Genomic DNA, 24,113 nt, shown 5'->3' on the forward strand with positions numbered 1-24,113 from the left:
CATAAGTTATCTATATTGCAGACATGAATATTTTTTAAAAAAAAATTCATAAAAAACGTTTTAATAACAAGCTTTTATGTAATGATGCACTAAAAAGTAGAAAATAAATTATAGACTACTATTTAAATAACTATAAAGAAAAGCGTGGGTGTCTTCCTTAACATTAGTAAAGGTATCCAATAGATACTAAAGTGACCCACGCTTTTCTTTATAGTTATTTAAATAGTAGTCTATAATTTATTTTCTACTTTTTAGTGCATCATTACATAAAAGCTTGTTATTAAAACGTTTTTTATGAATTTTTTTTTCAGTACTTTACATGTTTATTTACAATAGTTATATGACTAAAAACCATTGCGCCTATTGAACGTGATGGCGCGCCTACTGAACTTGATGGCGCAGCTATGGAACGTGATGACGCGTGTGGTGCGGTCGGCATAGACATGCCTATTGATTCGGTCCAAATTTTAATTAATTAATAAAAAATTAATTAGGCATCCAATTAAGTCAAATTTAGTTTCAGATTGCATTGTCTTCATGTCTTGACCCACGTGCCAACTGTGAATCGTATCGGTCAAGTAGAACTGTCCGAATTTTCACTCCTGCGTTTCCGTCTAGACTGACGACAGACTGTCGACAGAGGAAGTGAGTTAAATAAAAGCTTGTAAAAGTGAGTTAAATAAAAGCTTGTAAAAATGGGCTTAACTTGTGTTTTCAAGAACTAGAAAGAAATATTTTACATTAACTATGACCTCAGCCAGACACAGATGAGCTGTTATTATTTTTAAAGTAATCATAAGATCAATAAACTAGATTGACTATTACTGTGCAACATTTAAGTTATGTTACTATGGCTCGGAGACTTGGAGGGTTACGAAGAAAAATACTGATAGGCTACAGTGTGGTCAGTGTGGTAGGTCAGTGTGGTCAGTGTGGTGGGTCAGTGTGGTAGGTCAGTGTGGTCAGTGTGGTGGGTCAGTGTGGTGGGTGTGGTAGGACATTGTGGTAGGTCAGTGTGGTGGGTCAGTGTGGTCAGTGTGGTAGGACAGTGTGGTAGGTCAGTGTGGTGGGTCAGTGTGGTAGGTCAGTGTGGTGGGTCAGTGTGGTCAGTGTGGTAGGACAGTGTGGTAGGTCAGTGTGGTGGGTCAGTGTGGTAGGTCAGTGTGGTGGGTCAGTGTGGTGGGTCAGTGAGGTAGGTCAGTGTGGTAGGTCAGTGTGGTCAGTGTGGTAGGACAGTGTGGAAGGTCAGTGTGGTGGGTCAGTGTGGTAGGTCAGTGTGGTGGGTCAGTGTGGTGGGTCAGTGAGGTAGGTCAGTGTGGTAGGTCAGTGTGGTGGGTCAGTGTGGTCAGTGTGGTAGGACAGTGTGGTAGGTCAGTGTGGTCAGTGTGGTAGGACAGTGAGGTAGGTCAGTGTGGTAGGTCAGTGTGGTGGGTCAGTGTGGTGGGTCAGTGAGGTAGGTCAGTGTGGTCAGTGTGGTAGGTCAGTGTGGTAGGTCAGTGTGGTGGGTCAGTGTGGTGGGTCAGTGAGGTAGGTCAGTGTGGTGGGTCAGTGTGGTCAGTGTGGTCAGTGTGGTAGGTCAGTGTGGTGGGTCAGTGTGGTGGGTCAGTGAGGTAGGTCAGTGTGGTGGGTCAGTGTGGTGGGTCAGTGTGGTCAGTGTGGTAGGTCAGTGTGGTGGGTCAGTGTGGTCAGTGTGGTAGGACAGTGTGGTAGGTCAGTGTGGTCAGTGTGGTAGGACAGTGAGGTAGGTCAGTGTGGTGGGTCAGCGTGGTCAGTGTGGTAGGACAGTGTGGTAGGTCAGTGTAGAAATCAGTGTGGTCAGTGTGGTGGGTCAGTGTGGTGGGTCCTTTAGTCCACCCAGCTTTAATGGGTACCTGGCTTACGTTGGGGAAGGCCAAGACGACTGGGCATAGCGCTGACATCACAATCCCTTCGTATGATGGGGTCAAGTAATATGAAATCTACGTCATCTGGCCAACGGTAGGTGTAAAGAGTAAGCTTTACTTTAGTTTACGCTAATACAGGAGAAGCAACAATGTTTATAAGACTAAGCAAACTTGTGTTTTAAGAAACATTTAACTGTTATCTGCCTCGAACTTGTGTTACATTTCCCTTTAAGAAGTTAAATCGAACTGCGAATAAATCACTACGGCTATTGAGGGCTTTGGAAAAGTGAGATACTCCTATTTATAGATATTTCATAGATATTTCATTTCGGGAATACGAATAAGTTAACTATTTCATTCGAACCAAGTGCGTTCTCCGTTGCTCTAATAGTGTTGTACAGTTGGGCGTTCTGGGTATACCCGTGGTTATTTTAGCACTTAGGGTCCGCTCGTCACGGAGGGTCAGTGAAACGGCTTTCGTTGCACCAACGGCGTCCTCCGGGTCTCGAGGTAAGTATACGGTTGGGTTCCCAGAATTCCCTCGCAGCTACTTACCCATAAGAGCGTTGGGGTACTAATTGACTCATTGATTTCTCTGCACCCAGTGGCGTGCAGAGGGGAGGGGGTGGGGCGGACGGTGCCCAGGCCCCGGGCATCCACTTCAGATGGACATCCAATGGGGGTGATATTTTTTTTTTGTTAATTGAAAAAAGCTGCGGTATGTGTCATTGTGTAATCACAAGTTTTCATCTGTCTCCACACTGACTGCTGACTGATTTATTTATTTACTAATCTCATCCAAAACAAATTGTAATACTCAATCGTCTATTACTATATGTATAGCACAACTTTTATGGAAAAAGAGAGCTTTAGTATATAAATAGTAATTAATGTTTCTTTAATAAATGCGGTCTTTGTATTAAAGTGTGTTTCTGATATTTATTTAGTATTGTGTAGGGGCATCTTTTAGAATACTTTTGCCCATTAATTCCTATGGACTGTAGGGGCATCTTTAAAGTAAAGTAATTATGCCCATATTCGTTATACTACTTTTCAAGGAGATCTGTAGAGTAATTATGTCCATAAGTATTTTATATACTGCAGGGGCATCTTTGAAGTAAGTATGCTTGTATGCATATAATATATTTGAAGGGTATCCATAGAGTAATTATACCCATCATAATTTTCAATTTAAAATAAATTTGGGGGAATTTGGGTAAAATTTAAGGGCATTTGCAGAGTAATTAAATCCATATTTTTTTTTTATAAATTGCAGGGGCATTCTTTATTCGTTTTGATTTATTATATGAATATACTAAAGAATAAGAATGCTCACACTGTTTTTGAGACACTATAAGGACACGCTCAAGAATATGCATCAACATATTGTTTTCTTATACATTGTAGTGCTATCATTTAAAATAATTGTGCCCTTATCGTTTTATATGAACTGTAGGGCATGGTAAATGTCGTATTAGCTTCATTATCATATATCTGACCTCGACATTCATTGATCTCTAATCCATATTTCTGAGTGCTGCTGGCAGTCAAGCTAAATATCTTTGCCTGTTGTGTCTTTAACGATACAAAAGTTCAATGAAACATAATACACGACTTAATAGATAAATAACATGAATGATGGTTAATATTTTGTTTATTTAAATGGTTATAATCATACATATATATATATATATTTTTATATCGGATGAAAATGCGCCAAAACAGTATTACAAATATTCTTTTTATATATTTACGATGTCTCTCTCCCACAAAACAACGTCAAGCATCTAAACATAAAATGATGTAAATCATTGTAGTCCAAACTATAAAACCACTAAACTGGATGTAAATGCATTGTGTACGATTTAATTCACTAAACCAATTTAAAAAAAACTGCTCAAAACTTTCTCATATATTTTATGTAACTATAAGGGTGTGGTATTTCTAGTCTGGTCGGACTGGAATTTGAGAAGTCTCAGGAAAAATCGGATACTTTTGGAGAAAACACGTAGAGGCAAAACGTTTTTAGAATTATCAAATTTTGAAAACCCTCGGTCAGATGAGGCTCGTTTGCTGGGGACAGCCATCTTCTAGGCCTCATTATACACACACACACATGCTCACATAAAGAGACCTACTCGCAGGGTTGTAGAATACAACGTAGGCCTACTTCAAAAAGGTTTCCCTCGTTTGTTTTTTTTCTTTATTCCAAAGAAAACTGAAAAAAAAGGAGAGACAAATTAAATTGAGATAAAGAAAAACATTTTGTTTTAAATCATGAAACTCTAATAACACGTAAATTACATGAGGTATCGGGGGGAGGGGGGGGGGGAGGAGCACAGATCTTCTCTCCAAGGCTAACCGTGTACATGTGTTGAGCTTAAGGCCTGTGTAGCGACAATGTTTAACTGTCTACGTGTTTTGAGTTTAAGACCCGTCTAGAGACAATGTATAACTGTCTACGTGTTTCATCTTAAAGCCTAACCAATGAGAAAGTTCAACCGTCGATGAAATACGTTGCTTCAAGTACCACCTTTTTTTTCTCTTGTTAATTTCAATTTGTAGTCAAGCGTTAAAAGAAAACAAGAAGATTGCCTAATCTAGAACATTTTTAGTCAAATGTCAATCTAGAACACGAATCTATGTCAGTTATTTGCAGAACCGGGCCTAAAAAATGGCTCTCTGAAATCAGAAAGACTTGAACCTCTAAAGTATTAGCTATTCAGCTACTGTTAGATTCAGGGCGTAACCAGCTTTTGGCTGTTCCTGCTGCCCCTAGATACACCATGGGGGGGGGGGGGGGTCCAATCTTACTGGATATTGAACGTAATCTGTGTGGTACATATAAATATAATAATACCCGTATTTTGTTAGTTATCTGATAGATGTCGCACTATGTTGAAATATATAAATATATACATAAATAAAAACCAACTTTTAAAAACACCATTTCGCATTCAAGTAGATTGTTGATGCGTTGGACTATTTTAAAAGGCTGTAGTTCTGAAGGAGTTTTTACATTTTTCGCGTGAGTAATAAGGGGTCATCCATAAATGAAGTCACGCTTTTTTGGACTATTTTTACCTCCCCCCTCCCCTCCGTCACACATCGTCACAAAAAGCCAGACCTTCAACCACCCTCAAAATTGCAGTTGAATTTTTCATAAATCATCGATATTTTTCCAAAATCTTGTCTGAATTCTGTCTATATGAAGTATTGTAATCAATTCCTATTACAATTTATTAAAATAGTTTTCTAAAACCCGATTAAACTAGTTTTCTAACATGGCTTTTTTATAATGCAAGTGTGACGTCGCACCATCTGAACCCCCTCCCCCTGATCACACACCGTCACAAAATTACGGACCCCCCCTCCCCCCTACGAGTGTGACGTCATTTATGGACGACCCCCCTAATTTGAACAATTTTTATTATAGATAAAAACGGTACAAACTGTCTGCTGGATTATGAAGCTCAAGAGTTTGATATAGTCTGTGCAAGATCGAGTTTGACGAATGCGTGTCAATATATTAAGTTTGTGTCAATATATTAAGTTTGTGTCAATATATTAAGTCTGTGTCAATATATTAAGTTTGTGTCAATATATTAAGTTTGTGTCAATATATTAAGTTTGTGTCAATATATTAAGTTTGTGTCAATATATTAAGTTTGTGTCAATATATTAAGTTTGTGTCAATATATTAAGTTTGTGTCAATATATTAAGTTTGTGTCAATATATTAAGTTTGTGTCGAGATGAATGGGAGTATCAGATAAGCCATTTTGGAATACTAGCTGTAGGCTGTAGCTGATTTGATCGTAGTATTCACACTATTGCTGTCTCATCTCTGGCAGTTGTATTCGAAATAAAGACATCTCACACTAGCCAAGAAATAACGGGTGAAATTTCTAACAACCAGAAAACGTACATATTAGTAAATAATGACGCATTCACCATAGGTCATCACATCGCTACCTCGAAAAACAAACACAGTCCCAAATAGTAGACCAAAATAGTAGACTAGTATTAACTTACCAGCGAAACACAAAAGTATGCCCACAGCTATCAAATTAAAGAAATCCTGGTCGTCGGAAATGTCTGCAGGCCTGTAAGTAAAGAATATGTTTGCAGTTTACATAGTAATATAGACAGATAGATAAATATATACATGTACAGGCCCTGCATTGGCATTTGAAATAAGCATATGTGTAAAGAGCTCTGATGTATGCGCTTATTAAGCATCTTATACAATGCACCCCTCGGAGTTTGGGAATATATCAAAGGTTCAATTAAAGGCAGAGGCGTAGCGACCCTTCCCGGCGCCCGGGGACATACTTTCAATTTGGCGCCCCCTTGGGAGCAAATTTTCGATTTGCACCCTCCTCTCGAACTTTTCATTTGCACCCCCCTCAAACTTTCGATTTGCACCCCCCCCCTCGAACTTTTCATTTGCACCCCCCCCCCCCTCAAACTTTCGATTTGCAACCCCCCCCCCTCGAACTTTTCATTTGCACCCCCCCCCCCCCTCAAACTTTCAATTTGGCCCCCCCCCCTAAGGTCGGCGCCCGGGGACATATGTCCCCCCCCCCCGCCCCCCCCCCCCCCCCCCCCTCGCTACGCTACTGATTAAAGGTCCACTAACATAAAGGGTAACATAATAATAAACACAAATAGAGAGATACATTTAATATAATACATATAATCAGAGAAAAGCGGGTTTGTAGGCAGAAGTTGGATAGAATGACCGCGGATTTTCATAACATTTAGGCCTATATAAGTGAAAACAACACTTACTCCTTATCATCCGACTCAACATCCGGGGTCTCTTGATCCAGTCTGTAAGTAAACAACAGATGTTTTCATTGTATATAGTATATATTAATACATAGATAGATAAACTGAAAAATAGATTAATATATATAATAAAACAGAAACGTGAAAGGCGGGTTAGTAGGCAAGTAGGTTGAAATAAAAACAACAAAATTTAAAATATTTAGGTCTACGTAAATAAAAGCAATCTTACGTTTCATTTGCTGGCTCCTCCTTTGGTGTTGGGGGCTCCACTTTTGGCCTGCAAGTTAAAGAACAAAATTATACAGTCTATATAGTTTATATTAATACACAGATACATAAAGTGATTAATAAATTAGAAAAATTAGCTCAAGAAGAAGGTAGGTCAGTAGGCAGTTAGTTGGATATAAAATCAAGAAGTTTTTAAATAAACCTACATTAGTAAGAAAACTTACATGTCGCAGCAAACACTTGCCGACTGACCGCAGCAGCCGTGAGGACATTCAATGGTGTAGTGGCTGGATAGGTTGATGTTCAGCACAAAGTTAAACACCTCAAGATACTGGCCGCTGTGATCCGTCCACACGGTACATATGGCAGCTCTCACACCTGAAGACAATAATAGCAGTTATCATTAGCTGCATGCCAGAGTTCATGGAAAATGGCATTGTTCACGCACACTTTTAGACAGACAGACAGACAGACAGACAGACAGACAGACAGACAGACAGACAGACAGACAGACAGACAGACAGACAGACAGACAGACAGACAGACAGACAGACAGACAGACAGACAGACAGACAGACAGACAGACAGACAGACAGACAGACAGACAGACAGACAGACAGACAGACAGACAGACAGACAGACAGACAGACAGACAGACAGACAGACAGAAAGACAGACAGACAGACAGACAGACAGACAGACAGACAGACAGACAGACAGACAGACAGACAGACAGACAGACAGACAGACAGACAGACAGACAGACAGACAGACAGACAGACAGACAGACAGACAGACAGACAGACAGAAAGACAGACAGACAGACAGACAGACAGACAGACAGACAGACAGACAGACAGACAGACAGACAGACAGACAGACAGACAGACAGACAGACAGACAGACAGACAGACAGACAGACAGACAGACAGACAGACAGACAGACAGACAGACAGACAGACAGACAGACAGACAGACACAAACATTACGATATCTTACCAGTGAACTGCAAAAGAAAAATAAAGAACCACATCCAACATTTCCTATTGCAGCAACCGGCATGATAGGTACGGTGCTCCACTTCCACAACAGGCAGTTTCTGTACGGATCCGTCTCCGTCTATCTTGGCCTGAACTATGGCCGTGGCCAATTCAGTCCCATCCTGTCCCAGCTCTTCCCCCATGTGGGCATTTTCTGTGACCAGGATCGATACAGGCTCCTTCTGCCTGGTGAGTAACATAGGCGTAATCTCTTCACCAAAAGAGTCGATAATGTTTGGACCCTGTCTTTTGTTCTGCCTGGGGTCATGTGTCACGGATGGCTGAGGCGGGTTCCAGAACTCCATCTGCAAATACATGTCGTAGTAACGTTAATCCTGTGACATCATACAAATACATGTCGTAGTAACGTTAATCCTGTGACATCATACAAATACATGTCGTAGTAACGTTAATCCTGTGACATCATGCAAATACATGTCGTAGTAACGTTAATCCTGTGACATCATACAAATACATGTCGTAGTAACGTTAATCCTGTGACATCATACAAATACATGTCGTAGTAACGTTAATCCTGTGACATCATTTAGTGGGGTGAGACAAATACATGTCGTAGTAACGTTAATCCTGTGACATCATTTAGTGGGGTGACACCAAGGTAAAAAAATTGCAAACTATATACAGAGAAATGATAATTACAGTTAATTTAATTAAATGGTTGATTAAAGTGAATTCAATAGCTTTTAAGAGCTTTAGTGGTAGACTGTACTGGGTGATGGTGTGGTTTAGTGGTAGACTGTTCTGAAGGATGGTGTGGTTTAGTGATAGACTACTGGGTGATGGTGTGGTTTAGTGGTAGACTGTACTGGGGGATGGTGTGGTTTAGTGGTAGACTGTTCTGAAGGATGGTGTGGTTTAGTGGTAGACTGTACTGGGTGATGGTGTGGTTTAGTGGTAGACTGTACTGGGGGATGGTGTGGTTTAGTGGTAGACTACTGGGGGATGGTGTGGTTTAGTGATAGACTGTACTGGGGATGGTGTGGTTTAGTGGTAGACTGTACTGGGTGATGGTGTGGTTTAGTGGTAGACTGTACTGTGTGCTTGTGTGGTTTAGTGGTAGACTGTACTGTGTGCTTGTGTGGTTTAGTGGTAGACTGTACTGGGGGAAGGTGTGGTTTAGTGGTAGACTGTACTTGGTGATGGTGTGGTTTAGTGGTAGACTACTGGGGGATGGTGTGGTTTAGTGATAGACTGTACTGGGGATGGTGTGGTTTAGTGGTAGACTGTACTGGGTGATGGTGTGGTTTAGTGGTAGACTGTACTGTGTGTTTGTGTGGTTTAGTGGTAGACTGTACTGTGTGCTTGTGTGGTTTAGTGGTAGACTGTACTGTGTGCTTGTGTGGTTTAGTGGTAGACTGTACTGGGGGAAGGTGTGGTTTAGTGGTAGACTGTACTTGGTGATGGTGTGGTTTAGTGGTAGACTGTACTGTGTGCTTGTGTGGTTTAGTGGTAGACTGTACTGGGGGAAGGTGTGGTTTAGTGGTAGACTGTACTTGGTGATGGTGTGGTTTAGTGGTAGACTACTGGGGGATGGTGTGGTTTAGTGATAGACTGTACTGGGGATGGTGTGGTTTAGTGGTAGACTGTACTGGGTGATGGTGTGGTTTAGTGGTAGACTGTACTGTGTGTTTGTGTGGTTTAGTGGTAGACTGTACTGTGTGCTTGTGTGGTTTAGTGGTAGACTGTACTGTGTGCTTGTGTGGTTTAGTGGTAGACTGTACTGGGGGAAGGTGTGGTTTAGTGGTAGACTGTACTTGGTGATGGTGTGGTTTAGTGGTAGACTGTACTGGGGGAAGGTGTGGTTTAGTGGTAGACTGGGTGATGGTGTGGTTTAGTGGTAGACTGTACTGGGTGATGGTGTGGTTTAATGGTAGACTACTGGGGGATGGTGTGGTTTAGTGATAGACTGTACTGGGGGATGAGGTGGTTTAGTGGTAGACTGGGTGATGGTGTGGTTTAGTGGTAGACTGTACTGGGGATGGTGTGGTTTAGTGGTAGACTGTACTGGGGGATGGTGTGGTTTAGTGGTAGACTGTACTGGGGGATGGTGTGGTTTAGTGGTAGACTGTACTGGGTGATGGTGTGGTTTAATGGTAGACTGTACTGGGGGATGGTGTGGTTTAGTGGTAGACTGTACTGGGGGATGGTGTGGTTTAGTGGTAGACTGTACTGGGGGATGGTGTGGTTTAGTGGTAGACTGTACTTGGTGATGGTGTGGTTTAGTGGTAGACTGTGATGGTGTGGTTTAGTGGTAGACTGTACTGGGTGATGGTGTGGTTTAGTGGTAGACTGTACTGGGGGATGGTGTGGTTTAGTGGTAGACTGTGATGGTGTGGTTTAGTGGTAGACTGTACTGGGTGATGGTGTGGTTTAGTTGTAGACTGTACTGGGGGATGGTGTGGTTTAGTGGTAGACTGGGTGATGGTGTGGTTTAGTGGTAGACTGTGATGGTGTGGTTTAGTTGTAGACTGTACTGGGGGATGGTGTGGTTTAGTGGTAGACTGTACTGGGGGATGGTGTGGTTTAGTGGTAGACTGTACTGGGTGATGGTGTGGTTTAGTGGTAGACTGTGCTGGGTGATGGTGTGGTTTAGTGGTAGACTGTACTGGGGGATGGTGTGGTTTAGTGGTAGACTGTGATGGTGTGGTTTAGTGGTAGACTGTACTGGGTGATGGTGTGGTTTAGTGGTAGACTGTGTGATGGTGTGGTTTAGTGGTAGACTGGGTGATGGTGTGGTTTAGTAGTAGACTGTACTGGGTGATGTTGTGGTTTAATGTTGGACTGTACTGGGGGATGGTGTGGTTTAGTGATAGACTGTACTGGGGGATGGTGTGGTTTAGTGGTAGACTGTACTGTGTGATGGTGTAGTTTAGTGGTAGACTGTACTGGGTGATGGTGTGGTTTAGTGGTAGGCTGTGATGGTGTGGTTTAGTGGTAGACTGTACTGGGGGATGGTGTGGTTTAGTGGTAGACTGTGTGATGGTGTGGTTTAGTGGTAGACTGGGTGATGGTGTGGTTTAGTAGTAGACTGTACTGGGTGATGTTGTGGTTTAATGTTGGACTGTACTGGGGGATGGTGTGGTTTAGTGATAGACTGTACTGGGGGATGGTGTGGTTTAGTGGTAGACTGTACTGTGTGATGGTGTAGTTTAGTGGTAGACTGTACTGGGTGATGGTGTGGTTTAGTGGTAGGCTGTGATGGTGTGGTTTAGTGGTAGACTGTACTGGGTGATAGTGTGGTTTAGTGGTAGACTGGGTGATAGTGTGGTTTAGTGGTAGACTGTACTGGGTGAAGGTGTGGTTTAAAGGTAGAATGTGCACAGGGGAAATATTGTAGCTTTCTGAAATTGAGGTGTAGGACATAAACTCCCTGTTGATTAACATCAACAAAAGAATCTAGACATTATTTTAATGGGGGGGGGGGGTACTACCTGGGGGGAATTGGGGGGTAATGTCCTAGACCTAGTTGCTACACACAAATAGAAACGACCCCGTACCTCATCACTCAGATCTGAAGGTGAAGGACAGTGGTACAGTTGTCTGACAACCTCCTCCTCCTCTGGCCCAAGCCAGTTTTTAAATGGGTTGGCGGTGGAGAAAAAATCTAGGTCAATGTCAAGGATGTAAGGTTTGCTCTGAACAGCATCTTGTATGTGGTGAGTCCATTCTTTGTATGATCTAAATATCCCTGAATGGCTGTCACTGCTTGAGCTAGAAGAGGCAGCACAGCTTCAACAGAATAAAAAAAAAATTCTATGGTAATTTAAACACATAGTAATATTAGTAATACTGTGAACAATAACTATGAAAAAATGGCAAAAAAAACAATGAATTGCCTCCCCTTCCACAATTGTAGCTACAGCTAAGCACGTCTCCAATTGGTTCCTTTGAGAGTCTACTGAGCACAGCCAAAACAAGAATAGAGATGGTTTGGGCATGTCACATGAACCAACGGCCTAACCAAAGCAATAATGCAGGACAGGGGGAATGTAAAGAGGTCATTGGATCGAGGACATGAAGCAGGACTGAGCTGCCCATTTCAGAACTACTCAGAGCTTAGAGTACCAAGACAGATGGTAGAAAATGGTGAGAAAATCATCTGTGGTGCCTAAGAGACTCTTATTAGGTAGTTTAAGGGTTAATTGAAGTATTTGTATTGGTATGGTCATTCAAGAAAATACTATGTAATCCATTTCTCAGAGTTAAAATCTAGCATAAACATTAACTCACACCTATTTCACAATTGTCATTATTGGAGGATTTGAGTTAAGGATCAAAATGTAAATGTTTATGTTGTCTGATATTCAGGGACAAACGTCTACATCAGGGGTCTCCAAACTTTTCAGTCCGAGGGCCGCATTAACTATCAAATTTCAGTTCGGGGGCCAGTTTCTTCCAGGCATGTCTTTGATTTTTCTGGGCAAAGTTCCTCAGCCATCACCAAAAAACGTTTTTTTCCCTGGACAAAAAGATCTCCGCGGGCCGGATAAGAGGACCTCGCGGGCCGCATCCGGCCCGCGGGCCGTAGTTTGGAGACCCCTGGTCTACATCATAAACATTATTTATCAATATAACAAATATACTGCTAAATATATTTAGTTTTTCGAGTTAATTCACATTAGGAAAAAAAGTTACTGTGGCAAATGAGCAATGTAGTGTAGGTGAGTGCATCTTTCCAAAACAAAAAAAAATTAAAATAAGTTAGCCAAATACTACAATGGATCAGCAGGCTGACTTAACACACCTTGAAGGCAATTCCTCCCAGTTTTTTGGTGCCAGCTCAACCACTGTCAGCTTGACCTTGCTCGTGTCTGTCAAACCTTCGACTTTGGAGAACAACCCATCCGTCAAAAAGTAATTTTCTTTACAAGACAACCTGGCAGACAAATAAAAATTATTATGGTTTATGTTTTCTGTAAATTGTAGTTTTAAAACTAAACAGAACTGTTGAGAAATAATCATTATAATGTAAAGTTAGTGGTCTAGGAATGTTGATATGCTGAACAAACAATGCTAATTGTACCTTAAGCTGTTTAGGGTGTTAGGTTTAAGGTTCGAGGAATAAATTTTTGGGGAGCTATTTATGTGGATATGCATAACCAACAAGTAGTTTATTACCTTAGCAATTGTTATACATTTTAATTAAAAAGTTAGTTTCAATACAAATTGACCACTATACATTTTTTTTAACAAATCAATAAATGTAATCAATTAATCATGTTTATTCAGTGTATGAATTTAATCCATTTACAAGGTAGTTTAAATATGCTGTTTCTATGGAAAAAAAATCCTTGTATTCATTGCTATACATTATTCCCCTGGATGTCATTTTTGCCTACCTTTTCCTGTTTAGATTTTATTTTATTGTAGTATTGCTGTGTACTAAAAAATGTTTGAGGTTCTGGAGATTTAACCCTTGGAATAAAAATCCGGATCTTCAACATAATAGTAAAACCTGTTTTACTCTATGGAGCCGAGACATGGAGAATAACTGCTATAAATAAGAAGAAAATACAATCATTTATAAACTCATGCCTCAGAAAGATCCTGCGAATTCGCTGGCCTAAAACCATCAGAAATGATGTTCTATGGCAACGGACAAATCAACTGCCAGCTGAAGTAGAGATTCTCCAGAGAAAATGGAAATGGATTGGCCACACACTCAGGAAGCCTGTATCCAGCATAACAAGACAAGCCCTCACCTGGAATCCACAAGGCAGGAGGAGGAGAGGCAGACCAAGAAAGACCTGGAGACGTGACCTGGAAGAAGACACCAAGAAGATTGCATACACCTGGGGACAGTTGGAGAGACTAGCCCTGGACAGAGACGTCTGGAAGGCTCTTGTCAGCGGCCTATGTCCCATTAGGGACGGCAGACAAACGTAACGTAAACATATTGCTGTGTTTGATTTTGTTAGGAGGGAACTAGATAATTCTAAGGGCAATAACTCATTAAATATTTTGCACAGAATTGGCCATAGTAGTTTCACTCCTCTTACATTTGACTAAGATAATTACCTATTTCAACCAAAATACTCTACCTAATTTTTCCTGATTGCACAGATTTTCCAATAGTAAACTCTTGTTCTGATGCTTGGATTTGATTGGCCCAGGGTGGTTTCACCCATACTATGTGACTGATGTGTTTTGCATAAGCTAGTGGGAGGAGCCAGTTTTCTATGCTGATTGACCTGCACACAAAAATAGAAAAAAAAGTTGTTTAATTAATAGCTCATCTGATAAATGCAACATATGATACTTTGTAAAATGGTGCCCTTAGCAATATATTTCTAGTGAATGCTGAAAAAACTTAAATAGCTCAGTATTTCAATTTCAAAGTTTAAAAATAAAAAAATAAAATTAATGATTTCAAAACATTCTCAATAATAAATCTCTAGGTGATGTATTATGTAAAATTTAAACAGATCTTAGTGTAAAGTAGAATACATATCTAATATTTTGACTCAACGTATTCGATAGCAAAAGTTATTTGAAAAGTATCTGTATCTTTTATTTTCCTTTTTAATTCTTTAAGTACTTTCAAAGTATGATAATAAATAATATAAACAGAATAAATAACATGTTTAGAACACATACTGGAATAATGATTGAGGTTGAAAAACAAGATCAGCTTGCATGTTGATTGGTATCAACAGATCAGGGTGAGAGTCCAGGTGAATTATGGGTATTTCAGTGAATTGTAGCAATTTAGAAGCAATGGCACGATGAATAAATGGCACCACCTGGAAACAAAAATGAGAAACAATATTCAACATTAAAATTTTAAATGCTAATTTATTTTTTTTATTCAAATGGAAAATTTTAAATGCTAATTAATATTTTTTTTATTCAAAAGGAAAATTTTAAATTCTAATTTTTTTTTTATCCAATATGGAAAATTTTGATAAAATACAAAAAGTCACATGTAATTTAACTAAAATAGTTTTAAGATTTCACACAATCAAAATTTGAGATGTTGTGAACAGATTTAATGAAAGATGTATACTTCTTTGTTTTGTAGTTAAACATTTGATGTGTAGGCCTACATGAATTTTATTTTGACTGCCGACTGACCAAAGAGTTAAAAAGAAATTTAAAAAAACAGAGTATTTTAAGAATGAAAGACTTACATCATTATGTTGTTCAACAATGTGAACTGGCAGTGTTTTGTTCTTTTTCAGTTTTGACATGTCCCTTCTGTAGTTTTCTAAGATCTATTACTGCTGATGGCACAATAAAAGAATATTTATGTTTAATGAAATTATATACATATTTTATATATAACCCTATAAATGCATATATATATATATATATATATATATATATATATATATATATATATATATATATATATATATATATATATATATATTATTTTGCGGGGTGGCCCTTTTTTCTAGTTCCGCCACTGGTTACATCAACTCAACGTTGCAATATATATGCCTGAGGAAAACGGTTAGTTTGAGAATCGTAATAACCTACATGCTAATCCATGCATGGGGGTGGGGAGTAAAAAAATTAAATACATCCTAAAGGAAAAAAATGAATGCATTACACATTAGTATATACATACTTACATATATATATATATATATATATATATATATATATATATATATATATATATATATATATATATATATATATATATATATATATATATATATATATATATATACTAGCCGTCCCCACAGGCCCTGCTCTGGATTCTGTGAAAAACCTTTCTGTTAAAGACCATTACCTGTGTGTTTAGTAATCATCATAAACCCGGCATTGCCCACCCAAACCACAACCAACCAAAACAACAAAACGCAAACATAACGCTAACACAATTACAAACACAAACGAAAACAAAAAACTAACAACAAACACAAATACAAACACAAATAAAAAACAAACAAAAAAGCAAACGAAAACAAAATCCTAACAACAAACCCAACCACAACCACAAACACCATACGAACACAAAGAACAAAAAAACGAAAAAGCAAACGAAAACAAACCAAATCCAAACGCAAAACCAACCACAAACACAAACCCAAAGAAAAAAACACAAACGAAAAAGCAAACGAATACAAACCAAATCCAAACGCAAAACCAACCACAAACACAAATACAAACACAAACCCAAAGAAAAAAAACACAAACGAAAACGAAAAAAACTTAATAATCGACTATAGTACCCCAACTTATTCATAGTCTTTTTGCACTCACTTAAACGAACGTAGGTGCCAAACCAAACCAAATGAACAATTATAATACTCCAAGCTTATTCGTAAAATACCTACACCATTTGCACTTGATCAATCCCCGCTAATTATGTAATTATTTTTTTCCCAACACCAAAACAAAGTAATACAAAGTAAATTCTTTTCCACTAATGCAATGTTTTATAAAGGGAAGTAATTGTGTTTTTTTTTAATTTATCAAAGGGAAGTAAGTGCTAAAGGACTCAATATAAATAATTTTCAGAAATAATTAGAATTTTTGTTATTTTTTTAAAATTGTGTTTAATGAACATGCCGACAATTATTACTATCAGTTTGATAGTACAGTCTACCACTAAACACCAATTGAAAATTTTACTAAATCTATATTAGAAAATATTTTTGTTGAGAATTTTGATAACAGATACGTCAATCAACGAACGCAGTGGTGGTGATACCACATTTAAGAATTTAAAACACAAAAATCGATTTTAAGTGTCAATCAATAAAAGGTAAAGATTAATGCTTTTAAAAATGGTTTTATAATATAATGTGTGCACAAATTAACTGCTAATTAATTTATCAACGCTAAATTCCTGATCAAGTATATTATTATACAACACCCAGCGAATCTTGAGGTGAATCTGTGTGTGAGTGTCAAAGTAATTAATTTGGTTAAAAAGTGTTCCTACCATTTATTCTTATTATCCATTATCTTCTGCATCAATACAAAAACATGACGATCAGAGAAAATCTCTTTAAAGACCAAATGCATAACGGCTAATAGATAGGAATCGGCATCCTAACAGCATGATTTGCAATGCCAAGTTGAGACGTTCTAGTATAGCGTCGGCAAAACTAAGAAAACACTTTCTTAAGCTGCATTGAGAGGGAGAATGTAATAACATAATACTCGCTAAAATGAACGGGTGTCTGAAATTCAACCGCAGAAGTCAAACTTATTTGCAGCAAACATTCATTATTTTGTTTTTGCTTTAGTGTGAAATAGTTTTGTTCTTTCAGCGGTGCTGATGCATTGTTCATTTTGTGCAAAAGTAAAATATACACCTATGTTTTGAATTTCAAAAAACAAAATAATTATTTTGTCCAATTAAGAAGGATTCGGTGAATACACATAGGAATCTGGTGGGGTTCGGTAGATCCAAAAACGTTAAAAACCAAGGGAAATTTTTGTAATCGTGCAATAAATCAAATAAGATTCGTCAGTTTTCGCAGTTTACACCTACCTATTATCGTTACGGAGTAAAGTGGTACTACTGTAATCATACAAGAAATATAAATATTAATTTTGACAAATCTCCACGTTTTAACCTTTTTGAGCCGGTAAAGTTTAGTTTTGCTATCTTTTTTATCATCCTGTCTGTCTGTCTACGTGTGTGTAAAAACCGATAACTTAAGTAGGCCTACTATTTATGTTTTTTTTCTCTCTCAATTTTTGAGCTATTTCCTGTACATGGAGTAGGTACTCTACTTCCGTTTTTTTTCAAAAGGCAATAACACGAATTTAAATTAGGTGGACGAATGCCTAATATAAATAATAAATTATATCTGCAGGTTTCTACAAACCTGTGGACGATTCGCGGCTACTGGGAGTGGTGCTTTACTTATTGTTCCGTGGGATAACAACAAACTGATAACTGTTTCAGTTAGATAGACAACATTTAACATATAAGTATAAGATCTGAAATATGTGAGGGACCTGTAATAAACTGATAACTGTTTCAGTTAGATAGACAACATTTAACATATAACTATAAGATCTGAAATATGTGGGGGAATTCTAATATCTGAAAGTGGAACTTAACTCTATTTCATGAGCATGGGCATGAACGTGAACGTGATTGTCAAGGTGAACGTCGATGTGAACATCAACATCAACGTCAATGTGAATGTCAACATCAACGTCAATGTGAATGTCAACATCAACGTCAACATCAACGTCAATGTGAACGTCAACATCAACGTCAACATCAACGTCAATGTGAATGTCAACATCAACGTCAATGTGAACGTCAACATCAACGTCAACATCAACGTCAATGTGAATGTCAACATCAACGTCAACATCAACGTCAATGTGAATGTCAACATCAACGTCAACATCAACGTCAATGTGAACGTCAATGTGAACGTTAACGTGAACGTCAATATGAGCGTCAACATCAACCTCAACGTGTGCGTCAACGTGAACAAAAACGTTAAGGTTATCAAACACAAAAACAAAGATTCTTTCTTTGCCTAAATCAACTACCGGCAAGTTTGACGTCCGTCGTGGTAAATAATAATGCTTCATTAACGCAGCAGTGAACAGCCTGGTTGGTTTATTAAATACTTAAAAATGTGGCTTTAAAAAAAGTAAGTAGACAATGGCTTTCAGAAGATTAATCACTTTCTTTAAGTCAAAGAGACATGGAGCGAAACTTTGTTTGGTTCAACAATTGTGTCAAATTGTGAACAAATAGTAAAGATGTAGTCGTCTCCGAATGGTGCGTATTGCAATATTTAGTGTTCAAAGCATTTGGTTAAGTCAGAAGACTGAAAATAACGCATAAAGAACATAAGTACAGTTTTAAAAAATTTACGAAAACAAGAACAAAATATCATATTACTCATTTTAATTAAATAACTAATAGGTGCAATCTTTAATTAAGGGATTATCTAATCTACTGCAGTAGCGTAATGGGTACGGGGCTGGGGCACTGGAAGATTAATCTATATAAGGTTCTTTACATACAGCTGATGATACGTCTTGACTCATCCCCAATCAAGCATGTTGTTATTCATTACAAATCCAAGCTATCTTTTCTTTAAAATATAATACACGGTTCTAGGCGCTTTGAACAAAGGTGTTTGAACACAGGCTATTTGACTACAATGTAGTTTGACCACAGGAGCTTTAGGTGGTTTGTCTACGTGTTGTTTTTATAGCAGTAATAATAAAATGTTAATTAGATTCAATTCATGATACAACTAAAACAATTTAATCTGACAACTTTCCTTTTGATTGACATTAATAGAAATTAACGTGTACTAAAAAAGTCAATAACAGTTTCTTTAATCCCAAAAGTCTGATGCTAGGCCTACTAGATTTATTAAAAACTCAAATTGAACATAATATTGCCGACCGACAAGGAAACAACACATTTTGGGTGATTGCTTTATAGAAGAGAGTGTAGACTGTAATGATATTCTTCGCAATTGTTTGTCCTTGCAGTACCTTCGTCAAGCGCCTGCGTTTGATTTCAAGTTTAAACTGTAGGCCTAATTGAATTTTTTACCACAATCACTTTATACAGCAAAGTTTAATCAACTTCAAGAAATGTGTTCAAATATGTAGCGCGGTTTGATAGAAAGGTATTCGTTGTGGGTGTGTGTACAGTTCGCACAAAAAAAAACCGTGACACATAAGAACGGTGTTAAAAAAAATAAAGTCAAATGCGGGAGTGATCTCCTCTAAACTTTCTCAAATATTCTTATATAACACTAAGGGGGATGGCAACTCGGGAATTAGACATGATGATTTTTACAAGCTTTTATTTGTTTGCTAACTCTGTCTGTCTGTCGACATTCTATCTGTCGTCAGTCTGTCTAGATCGAAACGCCCGAGCGAAATTTCGGGAACTTGTAACTGATGATCTATGCTGACACGTGGGTCAAGATATGAAGACAATGCAATTTTGACAAAATGCAAATTTGACAAAATTTGATGCATACTTAATTTTATATAAATTAATTAAAATTTTGTCCAAATTAGTAGGCAGTCTTATCCAACTATTAAGCACGATTATACGCGCATTATTTTGCTCATTAGGTACGCAATGGTTTTTACTCATGCAACTCTATTGCACACAAAGTAGAAATAATTTTTTTCTTTAAATATTTAAAAATAAAATAATACATTTAAATTACTATAAAGAAAATGTTTTATGAATTAATTAAAATTTGGTCCACATTAGTAGTCTGTCTCATCTAATTATTCCGCACTATTATACGCGCGTTTTGATATTCATTAGGTGCGCAATAATTTTTAGTCATGCAACTATATACAAAAATTTAAAGTACTGAAAAAATTTCACAAGAAACGTTTCAAAAACAAGCTTTTATGTAATAACGCACTAAAAAGAAGAAAATAAATGAATTTCTTAAAATATATTGTAATACTCTACTATTTAAATAACTATAAAGACACAAACACATACATACATACACAGGCAACAAACAGAATTACAGAGACCAGTTTTTTCGATTCGATTACGCATAAAACGCCGACATTTTTATAAATCTGGATTTATAATTTTTGCCCAATTTAAACAAGTCTCCTATACTCCGTTCATAATAAAGTACCTGAGGTGTGAAAGGATGAAAATTTCATGTGATTTTGTGTGCACGATTACAATACTCCCTTTATACTCTGTATACGAGAAAGTGGTAAAAAAAACGCGTATTAAAAGTTTATAAGTGCGTAAATCATACGACTTGGAAAATAACGGTGTAGCATTGAGTGTTCCTTGCACATCCGCCAGTAGAGGAGAATTAAAATGTAATATCTCCGTTTTATTTCGACTCATCCTGTACTAGAGGAGAACTTCTAATGAAGAAAGCTTCTAATGCACGATGTTTACTACCCGTGGTAGCAGTGAGCTGACTTAAGGCGGTCCTGCCTGCTCATTGTATGATGACGTCACATACAATGGCCAGAAAGGATTCCTTAAGTCGTGATCCTGCCGGACACCCGTAACTTCGCCTAGATATACAGTGTGTCTTCTGGGGGGGGGGGGGGGGAGAGAAACTCTGTGATATCTATCTAGTCGGTCCCAAGCCCGAAATAGAAAAGAAGGAGGGATTTTTTAAATTCTTCAATTAAAATTTAAGACTTTTAAAAACTTTTAAATTTAAAATTTTAAAATTTTAAAAACTTTAAAATTTAAAATTTAAATTTTGTTCAAAGAGTTTTTTTCAAGTTTTTATAAGTTTTTAAAAGTTTTTAAAAGTTTTAAATTTTTTAAAAGTTGATTTTTACATTTTAAAGTTTTTATACCCGTGCTTCGCTACGATTTGGATATTATCTCAGGATGGGGTCCACGCATTGGGGCGGTTTTATTTGTGTGAATGGGGGTGATGAAGATAATACCAGCCTGGTTATAGTTTGAATTAACACACACAAGTCCGATCCAAAAGATAAATGTCCTTTATTAAACAATCAAATTAATTCCCTACCTAACTAGCCTATACTCAGTGTTTCTTCCAGACTTTTTTCTCCGGGGGGGCACTTGAAATCTTCGGGGGGGCGGTAAACTTTCTTCGGGGGGGGCGGACACTGTTAAAAGTATATATTTTCTATATAAATTATATAAATTTCATTTCGTTCGGGGGGGGGCGGTAAAAATTTTTCGGGGGGGCTTCGCCCCCCCGAAGAGATGCCTGGAAGAAACTCTGCCTATACTCTCTACTACTACTGTCTACCGTTTTCTAGATCTGACCGTTTCTACCTCACGATCTACCTCTAATTCTCTACCTAACTCTGACCGCTCTCTATCAACGGTTACCTAGCCCTACACATCTCGACCGTCTCTAACCGATACCTAACACCTAGTCCACCGCTGATCTCACTACTAGCCTCAGTGGTCTCTCTACCCAACTATGTAACGTCTGTTTCTTTTAACCTCTATCTACTTGACCTCAACTAGCGTCAATACAGTAAGTAAAACAGAAATATGAATGAAAAAGGAAATTCAATGAAAGTGAAACATAAATGTAAGTAAAACAGAAATGTAAGTGAAGCAGAAATGTAAGTGAAACAGAAATAAAAGTGAAACAGAAATGTAAGAAAAACAAAAAACAGAAGTGTAAGTGAAATGTAATGAAAGTGAAACAAAAATGTTATGAAAGTGAAACAAAATTTTAAGCGAAACAGAATTGAAAGTGAAACATAATTGTAAGTGACACATAAATGTAAGTCAAAGCAGAAATGTAAGTGAAACAGAAATGTAACCGAAATAGAAATGTAAGTGAAACAGAAATGTAACCGAAATAGAAATGTAAATGAAAAAGAAATGTAAGTAAAACAGAAATGTAATGAAAGTGAAACAGAAATGTAAGTGAACCAGAAATGTAATGAAAGTGAAACAAGTAAGTGAAACAGAATTGAAAGTGAAACAAATCGTATGTGACACATAAATGTAAAGAAACAGAAATGTAAATAAAACAGATAAATGTAAGTCAAAGCAGAAATGTAAGTGAAACAAAAATGTAACCGAAATAGAAATGTAAGTAAAACAGAAATGTAAGTGAAACAGAAATGTAATGTAAGTGAAACAAAAATGTATTGTAAGTGAAACAGAAATGTAAGTCAAACCAAAATTTAATAAAAAGAAACAGAAATGCAAGTGAAACAGAAATGTAAATGAAACAGAAATGCAAGAGAAACAGAAAAATAAACCGGGAGTGATCTCCCCTAAACTTTCTCGAATATTCTTATATAACTCGGAATATAGACATGATTTTTAATTACTAAAACTTTAAAAAATAGAATAGAATCTCGTAGAAAAAAGAATTGCGCACCAAGCGAACGCAAAAAACAAAATGTGCATAATATTATTAGTACTTTATAAACTTACATGCGTTTTTTTGAGAAATCGGAGATAGCGTAAATAAGTACTTCCGGTCAACGGAAATTACTCAAAATTTGATAGAAGGTAGAGAATTAGATCTTTTACTCACATGTGAAATTTCATTTATCTATCTGAAATAGTACTCAAGTTATAGGCTTTTGAAAAATTCAAAGTAGAAAAAGTACCACTTCCGGTTATCGGAAATTGCTCAATAGTTGATCAGGATCTACGATTTGATAAAATACTTATATATAAAATTTCATCAACCTAGCTGTAACGGTACTCAAGTTATCGCGTTTACACACACACAGACAGACAGACACACACACACACACACACACACACAGACATACGGACAAAATTGCAAAATTATGTTTTTCCGTATCAGTGAGGTGTAAAACGTCGAGATTTGTAAAAATCTCAATTTTTTTTTTTGCACGATTACAAGACTTTCTCTATACTTCGTATATACGAGAAAGTAAAAAAATGAAACAGTCGTAAGTGAACAAAAAAGAAAAGAAACATAATTTAATCAAACTAGAAATGTAAGTAAAAAAATGTAATGTAAGTGAAACAAAAATGCAAGTGAAATGTAAGTGAAAATGATAATCGAAGTAAAAGAAATGTTAGTTAAACAGAAATGCAAGTTAAACAGAAATGTAATGTAAGTGAAACAGAAATGTAATGTAAGTGAAACAGAAATGTAATGTAAGAGAAACAGAAATGTATGGGAAAAAGAAATGTAGGTAAAACAAAAATGTAAAATGTAAAGCAGAATAATAAATGATAAAGACATGTAATGTAATTGAAATGGAAGTGAAATAGAAATGTAAGTGAAACAGAAATTCAATAAAAGTGAAAAAGAAATTAATGAAAGTGAAAAGAGAAATGTTTCTAAAACAGAAATGTAAGTAAAACAATTATGTAAGTAAAAACAACTGTTCTTTTATTAAACTTTTATTTAAAAACAAAAAATTTGTATTACATTTTAAAGTTTAAACAAACATGTAGGCCTATTCACAATTTCAAATGAATAGATTATCAACACACTATTTTCTTAGATACTTTAGCAACATTCTTGTATGGATGCAACAATCTAATTCAGTGTAGAGAGAACACTCAGAACAATAAAAAAAAAATTTGGCTTAACTCTATATGCACCAAGATTGTAAAATTTGATTCCAGATAAAATTTGGGTGAACAAAGTACATTAAATCAAATTTCACATTTGATTAAGTTTTGTGGCATAAAAAAAAAACAATATTTATTGCATAAATTTAAAAAAAAAACTATCTTTTCTTTTTTCTTA

The 24,113-nt window shown here is 37.1% G+C and overlaps 1 protein-coding gene across 1 annotated transcript; it reads right to left on the reverse strand.

Annotated features, from left to right (window-relative positions):
- Positions 1–7,889: 7,889 nt before the first annotated feature.
- On the reverse strand, positions 7,890–18,597 carry LOC131951927 (UPF0489 protein C5orf22 homolog). The gene is made up of 7 exons (XM_059314379.1): positions 18,445–18,597; positions 15,096–15,188; positions 14,563–14,708; positions 14,007–14,156; positions 12,710–12,841; positions 11,463–11,694; positions 7,890–8,249 (listed from the first exon to the last, which is right to left on the reverse strand). Exons 2-7 carry the CDS (start codon positions 15,153–15,155, stop codon positions 7,890–7,892), a joined length of 1,080 nt encoding a protein of 359 aa, XP_059170362.1. The 5' UTR covers positions 15,156–15,188; positions 18,445–18,597.
- Positions 18,598–24,113: the final 5,516 nt, after the last annotated feature.

This window comes from Physella acuta, unplaced genomic scaffold (assembly GCF_028476545.2).
Source record: "Physella acuta isolate Inbredline_101_S28 unplaced genomic scaffold, ASM2847654v3 ptg000838l, whole genome shotgun sequence".
Taxonomy (NCBI): domain Eukaryota; kingdom Metazoa; phylum Mollusca; class Gastropoda; family Physidae; genus Physella; species Physella acuta.